Here is a 12,359-nt window from a genome sequence, read left to right as displayed (position 1 = left end):
CACATAAAAATACATCTCTCCAAGTGACGTGGTCTCTGTCTGGCCCAGAAACCCCAAACACAGTATGTCAAGTCATTTTTCACCCAGAGGATAATTAAGTAAATAAGAGAAAAGTTGAGTGTGTGTTTGTCTGCATGACAGGTTTCCTCTGGTTACGTAATTTGGTCAGTGACCTTTTTATTGACAATATTTTGCTTTCTGTCTCCCTGTAAGTCACCGTGAACGCGGGCGGAAGGCTTCAAGCATGGGATGTCTGTGAAAGATTTATTTCTCTGTGTGTGTGTTTGTTTTAATCGTCATCCTCTCTGTCTCCTCCAGAGTGACCAAGTTCTGGTTTGGTGTGAAAACCACAGACGCTGCGCTCAGGTAAATACACACACAAACACATATGCACACACAAACTTGTTCGAGTACACTTAGAGGACACGTTGCATTCATTATTCCCCTGAAGGCTTATCCAAACCCTAACCATTCTGTACCTAACCTCTAATCCAAACCAGTCATAACTCTAATTAACTTTAAAACCAAGTCTTAAGTGCAGGAGTAAAGACCAGCGGGTGAACTACCACCAACATTACCTCCACGTTGGTTGTGTGTTCCAGCACAATTTGCTGTGTGTCGTACGGGTTAGTTAGGGTGGAAATGTGAATAAATCTTATGCATGTTACACCATCTTGGTAAAGCTCATTGTTTGCAGGTAAGAAGTGTCTGCAGCACATCCCAGAACAACAGTAGAGTTAGCAGTGACAAGGACTGAAAAGGGCATTTTAAAGCCAAGTTAAAAAACAGGGCTAAAATCTGGAAAGTCTTAACTCTAAATGAAATTGTGGGGAGTGGATTTTTGTCCACTCTTTTTGTCCTGATCTTCCTGAGCCTGTAATTTAACTCAAATTCAAATCTTCCCCAAAACTACCACACACTACCACAAAACAAGAGGGAGCTTGATGCAAAAAACAACTATAAAAATGATCAAAACATCTGCACATGTGTTGCTTTTACACCAAACGTATTAGATCAGATAATAAATTTGATGCAAAAGAGGTAAGTGTGCAGGTGTTTTGATGTTTTTTTTTCATTGACTCAACAACTTTAATTTGGCATCCTGCCCCAGATGGGCATCATATAATGCACAAGTATCATGTCTCAGCTCAACATTATACTGAGGCAATAGGCAAGGCAATGCAAATTTATTTGTATAGCACATTATCATACACAGAGGCAGATCATAAAACAGATCATATCTATTTAAAGCACAAGAATAAAAGATTAAATGAAGGTAGTGGATATTTAGAAAATGTGTTTGTGCTTGGCTGACAATTGTATCACAGGATACCTCTAATATTTCCATTTAACAGTTCAAGTCCATGCACATTGTGTATTGAAAAGCAACCAACCATAGAAACAGTAGTCTTTCTGCCTTGTTCTTTGTTGCCAGCTGACTGTTATTGGTGTAATGGACCAAATGTGGCTCAGAATAAACAATCTGAACATTTCAACAGTGCAGCAGTGCAAGTGCGAGACCAAGAGAGAGAGTCTGTCTCTCCCTTCACCTCTCTATAGATTCACCACACGGGTCCTGTAATAGCAAAGGTTGTGTTTTCAGTTAAAATAACGTCCTCCCCTATATCCCCATTATCCATCCACGTGGAGCAAAAATTAGCCCCTGTTTATTCACTTAACACTGCCTGCCAGGAGGCGTCTGTGTGTGTGTGTGTGTGTGTGTGTGTGTGTGTGTGTGTGTGTGTGTGTGTGTGTGCTAGTTCATTGTTTGATTCAAGAGGAGTTTCCATGCTGAGTATTTTTAGCTGCCAGTCTGTCCACTCTGCTGCAGTTCCAGTTTGTCACAGCATTACTGTGGGTGTTTTGGAGCTGGTGCCATCACAGAGACACAGACAGTGGGTGGATAAGACAGAGGCTGCAGCTCGGTCACCATATTTTAATGCAAATGATCAGGTTCGTCATGTACCCATAATTCAACAGGACTAAAAGGTACTTTCAGGATCAGTGTTGGAAATAAAAAGATATTACCATACATTCAAAAACAAATTTTTATCACTAAATAAAGTAAGATCAGAAAAGCTCAGAAGGACTAAATAACAACAACAAAAAAAAATGTGTCCAGCTTGACCTTTTACTCACTCACTTTAATATTAATGAGGTCTTGAAAGATTCTGTCTGGTGTGTTATTGATGTGTTTTCTGAACTCTGTGTTCAGGTTCATACCAATTTAAAAGCCTCAACCCAGCTGGAAGCACACCTGAGCCATATTTTACTTTTCGCAACATTTCTAAGCTTCGCTACAAATTCACTTGACAGTCAGATAAAGGAAAAGGTAGAAACAGACAGTGAGAGCTTTTTTTTTCTGTATAGCCTGTATTTCAGTAGTGTGTGTGTGTGTGTGTGTGTGTGTGTGTGTGTGTGTGTGTAATGGGGTTAGCAGGGGTTAATGTCAACAACAGCCCCCAAAACTCCCACCCACAGACCGTTGCAGGGGATACCACACTGAGCGAATCATCAGACATAACCTTTCAGTTATATCTAACCCCCCCCCTCAGCACCTCAGACAAAAAATACAAACACACACAGCTCCCCTGACCTTACCCAAACTTATCTCTACCCTTTCTTTCCTTGTTTTCCTTCCTTCTCTCTCCTCCTTTGTTTCTATACTTGATATTCACAGTTCAACAAAGACACACACAGTATGAAAACGGAAAATATTTTCTTCTGTAAAACCATGTCTAAACTTTATTACCTTGGCTTTGTGTCTTGTTGCTGTACATGTGTGAATACCAGTGTGGCACTATACTGTAACCGAGGTCCAACAAACAGTCTCAGAAATTGGCGGGTGGGAGCCGACCACAATTTTCCTCTCAGACAGCCTGATACTGCGCAGACATGCACAGTGTCTCTTCTTGCTTGTTTGAATTGCAAAGTTATTAATTCTTACTTTTTTTTACAGTCTGTTGAAAGTGGATACAGCCCAATTTGTAAAAGTCACCACGGCAGGCCAACAAAAATAAATTAGAACAGAAAAGTACATATCCCAGTCTTCAGCTATAATTGCCAAGATTAATCAAAATAACGAATTATACAGCAGAGGAAGTCCAGAACTGTTTAATGCTCCCAAGGTGTGTATATTTGTTAACAGTATGTGTGGGAGATGTTTAGGGCTCTTTTTTTTATTGATTAAGCACCTTGGGAGCCTTGCTGTTGTTATAAAGTCTGGAAAGTACACTTTGTTATTATTATTTCATAACAAAAATGTAGCGCCAGTAGCATATTTAATATAAGACGGTACAAGACAGGTGAAAGATAAGGACAGACTGGGATACTTTAAGAAACATAAACAGAAGCCAAAGCTGTCAAATATGAAATGTTGTCTAATGAACACCCAGACCAGAACTCTGTTTTAAACACAAAATCTCATTAAAGAATAAGTTACAAGTTCTCAAACCTGGCCTGACATCCAATGCCAGCTTTTGTTAGTTGAAAGTTTTAATAATTGTTGCTATTGACACTGCTACCACAACAATATTGAGGTTTGATACTCATGAGAGACAAAAAAAAAAAAAAAATATATATATATATATATATAATGAGAGTCAGAGGGAAGGAAGTAGCAGGGAGTCCGCTGGTCATTAGTTGCTGATCTGTTGGAGGAAAAACACTTCTCTGCACAGTGTGAATTTCAGACTTTTACTCTAGGGAGCTACATTTTTCTTATGTTTATAAACCCAATTTTAGGGCTATTAGTTAGGCAAATCTAACTAAATGTGACTTGGTCTCAGCCTGCATTCCACTGCAGGATCTCATAAAGCCCACTGGCAGTGTAACATACTCAATAACCTCTGACAGAGATTTTTACAGAATAATTTGGGGACTCGTATTAGTTTTCCCTCAACTCCCTTTTAGGTCCTCATCCAAACTTGGAGCAGCACTGATGTAGGTTGTTCTCACTGAGCTTTTAATGTGTGTAACACAGTCAATCTCTCCTCTCACAGTTACACACCCACTCACACAAAATGGTTCGATGTGAAACTAAGAGGGTGAGTTTAATGTTCCCATGTCACTTAGGGAGCTTGAAACTCCCAGTGGTTCATTATTTCAAGAGGAATCGAAACAGGAAACTCAAATGTACGAAAAGCGAGCAGCATCTCGTCCACTGCGGTGCTTTATCTGTTCCTCCAGGCTCAGGTTCTCTCTATTGAAGACACACACACACACACACACAAGGCAGATGTTGCCCCGTCACATGTGGTTTGTGTCACATCATCAGTGGACTCTCGCTTATGGAAACACACATGGGAGTTCACTAAAACTACACTACAGTCCTCGCTCAAGTCCTCCATCTGTCCATCTCCTCCTTTTATCTCCCCTCCCTCACACACACGCAGATCACACAAACACGCAGAGTAGACGCAGTAATGTGCACCAGGTGTGTGAGGCAGTGGGATGGCCACTAACAAACAGGTCTGATGCAGAACAGAGGAGCGGATCTAGGAAGAGGTTACACATTACCCATAATACCAGTTGGAATAGTTCTGTGATCTTAGCTTTTGTGTGGTTTGTTTCTCACCCATACTGCGAGTCAGAAGGCTACCGAACACCGCCACCCTTCCTTCGAGTTAATAGGGTCAAACTTCACTGTTCAATCTGTCAACTTACAACTTATTAGAGGTTGTTTGGTTTGAGAGTGCAGGAATAATTCTTGCTGTAGTGATCTGATCAGTTTTCCATCACTTATGTGGGTTGTGACGGTACATGGCTAAACAAGTGTCCTTATGTCCTGGCCACGACCTGCAGCTCCTGTTGGGGGTTCTTTAAGTATTCCCAGGCCAGGTGGGATATGTAGTCCCTCCTTCATCCTCTTGGTTGGTTGTTTGGTATATATCCATATGGAGATGTCCAGGTGGTTTCCCTAAGCGTGAGGCCAAACAAGCTATAAAGAAAATTTACTACAATCTCATCCTTTCAATCTTTACTGAGAGTTCATGAACATCAGGGTTGGAACATACAGTACTGTGCAAAAGGTTTTGGCACTGTCGCTGTCCAGATTCCTCTCCATCATGCAATATGATCAGGGAGGCGCCTGATTGGTCACTCCACAGCATGACATTGATCCCTAACATACAGTGCAGAGCCTTGATCTCGACATCATCAAGTCTATCTGCGATTACATGGAGAGACAGAAGACACAGAGACAGCATAAATTCATGGAAGAACTGTGAACAAGTTCCCAGAGGCGCTTGGAACAACCTACCATCCTCCGTGTGAAAGTGTCCTGAGGAACTGGAACCAAATATTGATTTGATTTTGTTTTTTCTATTTACTGCATTAAGTACAAAGCTAATTGATCAATAAAAATATATTCATGACATCATTTTTACTTTTAGTGCCAAAAACTTTTGCACAGATCTGAATATCGACAGGTAAATTATGAGCATTGTTTTCAGGCTCAGACCATAACAGTCTGCGTGCACCAATTCAGCTTTGAACACACTCACCGTCACACCCTCACTTACAAACACAACCCAAAGATATTTAAACTCCTTTAGTTGGAGCAGCAATTTGTTCTCATCCCAGTGGGGGCCGTCCACAGAGCGCCATGGCCTCAGACTGGAGGGCGCTGGATCATCTCTGCTGCTTCTCACTCAGTTGCAAATTAAATGTTGGTTTTAAATCAAATTTACAATCACAGTCTTTTGATTAAACTGCAGGAGGTTAAATCTGTCGGAAAGGGTTTCAGTTATCAGACATTCATCCCCATATGCCAGTCTGAAGCCCCGTCTCCTCCATCTCAGTATCTCAGTTTTTATTGCTTAATTTGCACAACCCAGCACAACAGCTGCAAATAACAGCTTGCTAGCCTGCGTAAGCTTGCATATCTTCTACTGGCACCATTTTTAATTCTGCTTACTTTTCCCACAGTCATCTCCAGTCATTCTGCTGTTCAAACTTGTCCAGTACTTTAATATGATGTCTGCTTCTGCCAGTGCGATCATAATATTGTCAGAAATGCAAGCTCATCCTCCTTTGGGCATTCAGAGGAATGCACAAAGTTTTGTGAATCTGGTCCTTTTTTTATATATTGATCCTCATCTAGGTGAAGTATTTTGACTTCCACCTGTCACCAGCACATCCATCTTTTCTGAGTCCATACTCCTTTCCTTTCCTAGTCACTCCAGCATCCTTTAGTAGCTGGATTTTTTGTTTTAAATGTAGAGAAAACGCCAAAGGAAATGATTAGGGTTGAGAAAGTTCTGTCAGGATTCAGTCTGTGTCTCTGTGTGGGCACATGTGGTTCGAGAGGTGATGAAGTTAACCACTGAACTATCTGCAGGCGTTTGTCTTTTTGACTCTCCTGCACATCTCTCTTTCTTTTCCTCTATTCTCTTTCCTGCAGCCTTTCCTCTCCTCCGAGAAGCTGCTGACTTAAGTTAGCCCTGGTTGTTTTACATGTTTTTCCAAAGGTCTGGCAAAAGTCTAACATGCTTTTCAAAGGGATTTTAGGAATTTGTTCCGCTACTTTTCACTCAAGTACCACAAAGCCTGAAGTGTGTGTGTGTCTGTGTGTGTGTGTCTGTCTGTCTGTGTATCTGTGTGTACGTGCACATATGTGTGTGTACATATTCAAAATATAGAGCAAGAACACTTGTGCCCTCTGAAATGCTCTTTAAAATCTGATTTGGCACATATAAGTGCAGCTGCATATATTCTCACTATATCATTGGTATATATAACTTATGATGTAATATAATAATGATGCTAATACTAATACATAAGTTCTTACTGAACATCTAGTAGTTTCAATGTTGTTGAGGAAAGTCAAGTCATTTCAGTCCCATGTATGTTTCTTTTTTCTATTGTGCCCACATTTAAGCATATGGCATTAAATGCTGTGATTAAAAATGCTGGATGTTCTACAGTAACATCAATAATCAGTGATCATAATTTAATTTTTAAGCCAACTAACTAGTTCAGTTTTGCCTGAAGAGCTTAAATGAGTCTTGAAAGAAGAATGTAAATGTATATTCTGGCCTCATGGAAGTAAAATGGCTGCAGAGATACCAAACATCTTATCATATGTGATTAGGAATGTAACGTTTTGTGCAATATTTAGGATACATGTATATGTATATGTGTGTGTGTGTGTGTGTGTGTGTGTGTGTGTTGTTTGGGTGGTTTTCTACTTTCCTCACTTCAGGCTCTCAAAGTGGCTGATGGTGGAAGATGAGAGAAGCCACTGGAAGATCACTCACAACATGTTTTGTGTGTTCAAAAGTGTTGACAGTGAAAAAGAAGAACTAAAAAAAAATCATCCTTTGTTGCAACAGGAAGCAAAAATGTTGATTTGAAATTTGATCTCAACTGTGGATACTGAGTTACTACTGATATTAATTCACATTGATGCTTAAAAATGCTGCTAATGCTGGTTATTGAACCTCAGCACTTTCTTGGTATGTACTGGCATCAGCAGTATCTAAGACTTGTGCAGACATGTTAAATTCATAACCGGCTTAGTTACTGGTAAGTTACTGACTTTTAAATTTAAAAATATATTCAACTTTTAATTGTCAGTCGTAGACTGTTTTATTAAACCAGAGTTCTTGTACAGTACCCTACCTACAGGTAGGATTCAAAAAATTATTGCTGAATAAAAAAAGTACTATTTTGCTATTAGCGTTGCTACTGGCACCAAAATTCAGGTATGGCACAGTAATAATCAACCCCAAATGTTACGCCCTGAAGGCAAACAGCTGGTTACCAACGTCCTTAGAGACTAATATTTGGTTGAATGTAGGTTTTAACGTCAGGTCAACTTCTGTTTCAAGAAGAATACTGACGACAGCTGATTTTGAAATTTTGTCAGTTTTAAGTTGTGTTGATAAATAACCAAATTCCAACATCTTCCAGATGTCTCAGGCTGACACCATCTTCATCTTTTTTTCCGGGCTTTTTGCCTTTATTATAGTCACATTAAAAGAGAGACAGAACCACTGTGGTGAGGACTAAGCCTAAATGGTATCCGTTCGACCAGATGAGCCACCGGGAAACCCCATGCCGATGTCATCTTCGCATATGAAATACTGACATTCTAGTCATGAGCAAAACGCAACATCTGCCAAACGCCACAATGTAAATTAGCCAACGTTTGGCCTTGACATCAATCCGATTTTCATTTGCAACTAAAATATAGCATCTGCCCGACTGGAGTTCAACATCTTCTTGACATTATATTGACGTCTGGTGCCTGCTGGGACAGTATGTAGAAAATATAAAATAAACTCTGAACAGCTGATGACAAGCTGAACACATGAATTACCATAAATAGTTATTCACATCGCACACACTGAACCGGTGACCGTGTCTGGAGAGTGAGCACATCTGGTGTGTGGCTGTCTTTCTTTGTCTCTCCCTCCCTTTTCTCTGGACCTGCTTCACTGTTTGTCTTTCATCTCCTCTCTCCTTTTCAACTGACACTTCTTTTCCCCCACCATCCACTCTGAAACCACATCCCCCCCCTCACCTCCACCCCTCCCTCTCCCATTTCCTCTCCTCCCTCTCACTGAGTGTGGCTGTCATCCCTCCATCGTGGCAGGTGAGGCCATAAAACAGCAGGAGAGGCCAGAGGAGGGCTGAGAGACTAGGTGTGTGTGTGTGTGTGTGTGTCTCTGTGTGTGTGCTTGTGTGTGTATGAGTAATTATTATACAGATATCTGAGGACCCCCCTATGCAAACTGTGCATGCATATAGATGCACAGTCATTAATCTCACCTCTCTTGTTACAGTGTGTTGGTGTGTTAAACAGTAACATCTCTGACCTCTGACCTGTGCTGTGTCTGCTGCGCTCTCTCAGTCTCACACATAACTCATCGTGTCACCTTCAAGGCCAAAAGTGTCTCTTCGTCTCTCAGCTCCTCTTACACAAATACACCGCATGTACTTCGAAGTGATTTACAACATCCAAGTGATATTTGAGAGTGTAAGGTGTGTACCACAGACATACCAACAGTGTTTTCAGCTCCGATGCATTAGCAGCAGAGAAGCTGAGCGATCTACTTCTTAGGCACTTAAAAAAAAAAAAAAAGAAGCAAATATCAACTGAAGTGTCATGTTCATGAAACCAGTTTGAGACAACTCTTGCTTTGTGACATGGTGCATTATCATGTAGGAAGTAAGCCATTAGATTATGGTAATTGTGGCCATGCACGTGGTCAGCAACAATACTGAGACAGACTGTGGCATTCAAGCAGTGATCGGTTGGTTTTAAGGGGCCCTAAAGTGTGCCAAGAAATAATTCCCCACACCATTACAGCACCGTAACCGGCCTGGACTGTTGATACACGGCAGGTTGGGTCCATGGATTCATGCTGTTGATGCATAATCCTGACCATCTGTGTACCTCCGCAGAAATCCAGACTCATCAGACCAGGCTACTGCATTCTGAGATGCTTTTCTGTCCATCACAGTTGTAAAGATATCTGAGTTACCATAACCATTTTGTCAGCTCCAACCAGTCTGGCCTTTCTCCTCTCATCTCTCTCACTGAAAAGGTGTTTCCGTCCACAAAGCTGCAGCTCACTGGATGCTGCGGCGTGATTGGCTGATTGGAAACTACATGAAAAATCAGGTGTAGAGATGTTCCTTAGCAAGTGATTGGTGTTCAGTAAATGTACTTATTTACTTTACACCACAGATGTTCTGTACAAACCTTGTCTGTAAAAGAAGCCTTAAAAGTGACGGAAGAAATGTGGAAAACAACATCTGTGTGCACCTACACTGTCAGATAACAATCAGGGGTATACTGAGGGCAAAGTGTAAACTACACTTCCACACTAGGTGAACACCCAGCAATGAACTTCAGTGGAGGTTTAAGCTGTGGAGGAGAAGAAGCTTTGGAGAGAGGAGGAGGAAGGAGAGGAGGTGAGGAGAGAAGGAGAGATGAGGCAGGGAGGGAAGGGGAGAAAAGCATCACAGAGACTAGAGTAGAGGTCGAGCAGGAGAAGAGGAGGAGTGATAATGTGAAGACAGGAGACAAAGAGAACAGAGGATTACAGAAAGGGATGGAGGGGGCAGAGGAGGAGGGGAAACGACAAGAGGATAAGAATGAAAAATTAAACATGTCTGTAACAGATCAAAGTCGGAGCACAGGAGGAGAGGAGGGAGCACAGAGTGGGCTGGGTTTGGATGCAAGATGGTTTCAGACTGGGGAGTGGAGGAAAAGGCAATGTGTTGGTGTGTGTGTGTGTGTGTCTAAGAGAGAGAAAGGTGTTTTTGGGGAGATTTTGACAACCTTAAGCTCAGCCCAGCACGTGGCCGAGTGAGGAGACCCATGAGAGCTCCTTGAAGAAACATATCACACCTTAGGATCTGGTTACAATTGTGTATGTGTGTGTGTGTGTGTGTGTGTGTGTGTGTGTGTGTTTGTGTGTGCTTTGGACAGTCTCTGTGTCTCCGCATACCCAGCAGCTTGAGAAATGTGTCATTAACAAGCAGTGGAGAAAGGGGAAAACAGCTTAAAGTCTTGCTTCTATCAGATCTGTGTCTTTTTTGGACCAAACTTAGGCTTCAAATGTGAAAGGTTTTTGTTTGGTATTTCATGGAGAATGAAGGCTGTGGTCAGCTTGGATTCAAGGAAGTATTAAGTCATATTCCTCCGATCACTGAGGCTGCTTACCTAAACTGATGGCATCCAAACACCCACACCCACTGTTTCATATGTAACACCACACTCTAATGAAATGGAGCAGAGTTATCACATTCCCTACCACGACTACCCTGAGTGCTGTTGGATGTACGCTGCCCGTGACAATTAATGAACATCAAATGATGTGAGTTGTGTTACACAGTCTAATCATGAATACTAATCTGCTGTATGGGTGTAGTAATTGTTTTTTTGGTTTTTTTTATTATTATTGGTTGATCTGCTGATTATTTCCTCCACTAATCACTTAATTGTTTGTGTCTATTAAATGTCAGACTTTACTGACAGTCTGAAACCCAAAGATGTTCAGTTAACGATTATACATAGAAGGAAAGCATCATATCGTCACATATGAAGAGCTGGAAACTGAATTTTTGATTGAAGAAAATTGAAAACTGATAATTCAGCTTTCTGGTGAATAATCAACTAATAGCTTCAATGACAGTACTAATGACAGAGGACGTTGACAGGAACTCACCTGAGATGAGCCTTTCGTTCTCTGTGGAGAAACAAACTGCAAACTAGCAGCCACATTTCAAGCCTGCAGGGTCGAGTGTTTAATTCTCAGAAGGTAGATGTTGGGGGGAGTATCACTTTAAGCAAACCCAAACTTTTTCTTCCATGACTTAAATTAAATGAAGCGACTGTACAACATTAAACAGCTATCACGCTCCATGCTGAGACTCCATTTTATGTCCCCCTGATTATGAAACCAGCACATGTGGCCTCACTGGCTTTGGTTTGTTGATGCTCTATGAATCTTAGTTACTATGTAGTGTTCGCCATGTGTTTTATACCTGGAAACAAAGTTTACATTGTCTTTAATGCTGAGTTAAAGTGTGATGACAACCCTCAAAGCCCACACAGTTGTCATTTTAAAAACACATAGCTGTCAGTCTGCAAACCTATTTAAAACAACCCTGAAGTCTTTTTCATCCAACGGTAGCCATTTATGAGTGTAGAGATGAAGTTTTTATGGCTTTTTGTTGATTCTGTTTGTTCTCCTGGAATCGGTGAGATGGAATAAATTGGAGGAATGATTGAAGCCAGGCACGCTGGGGAGCTGAGGGAGACAGACGGACAGACGGGGAGAGAGGAGGGAGGGGGGAGGAGGTTGGGGGTGAAACCGCAGTTTTTATATGTTGTCTGGTTTTAATTTGGTAAGAGCCATCACTCACCAGTTCACTGAGGTGGCAAACCAGATGAGTACGTGCAGTGTGAGCTTTGGGAGTGTGTGTTTTTGTTGTGTGTTCTCTACCTGCTTAAACACTGAGAGCGGTTTCTGCATATGCTAAAACCCTCTGACACGTTGTCATTTATCCCTGTTCCTACACTTTCTCTGCCTGTATTTCTTCAAACCACAGCCATTCAAAAGAATAGTTATACAGTTTGGGAAAGACACCTACGTTAATTTTCACCTTCTGGAAAACAGTTAGATTAGAAGATCGATACCACTCTCAGAAGTGTCAGTAAATATACAGTCAGTAACACCCAGCCTGGGAACAGGGGGGAACAGTTGACGCTGTCCACAGGTAACAGGATCTACCTATCAGCACATCGGTAGTTCACTAATTTACATTTTATGTCCAGTTTGTTTAATCTGTACAAAAAACAAAATGCAAAAATAACGATTAACTGTTTTACAGTTATATTA

The 12,359-nt window shown here is 41.2% G+C and overlaps 1 protein-coding gene across 2 annotated transcripts in view; it reads left to right on the top strand.

The window, feature by feature from the left end:
* anos1b (anosmin 1b) overlaps positions 1-12,359 on the top strand; it is a 45,069-nt gene that overhangs the window by 10,217 nt on the left and 22,493 nt on the right. For both annotated transcript variants that reach the window (XR_011692092.1, XM_071486211.1), the window contains exon 2: positions 319-366. Coding sequence is in view for 1 of the 2 variants with exons in the window: in XM_071486211.1 (XP_071342312.1) it covers positions 319-366 (48 nt within the window). In the remaining variant the exon portion in view is untranslated. The remainder of the gene's footprint in view (positions 1-318; positions 367-12,359) is intronic.

This window comes from Trachinotus anak, unplaced genomic scaffold (assembly GCF_046630095.1).
Source record: "Trachinotus anak isolate AG129_WGS33_773 ecotype Australia unplaced genomic scaffold, CSIRO_AGI_Tana_v1 ptg000010l, whole genome shotgun sequence".
Lineage (NCBI taxonomy): Eukaryota > Metazoa > Chordata > Actinopteri > Carangiformes > Carangidae > Trachinotus > Trachinotus anak.
Note: the sequence above shows the minus strand (reverse complement) of the source record. Positions and strands in the feature narration are given on the sequence as shown.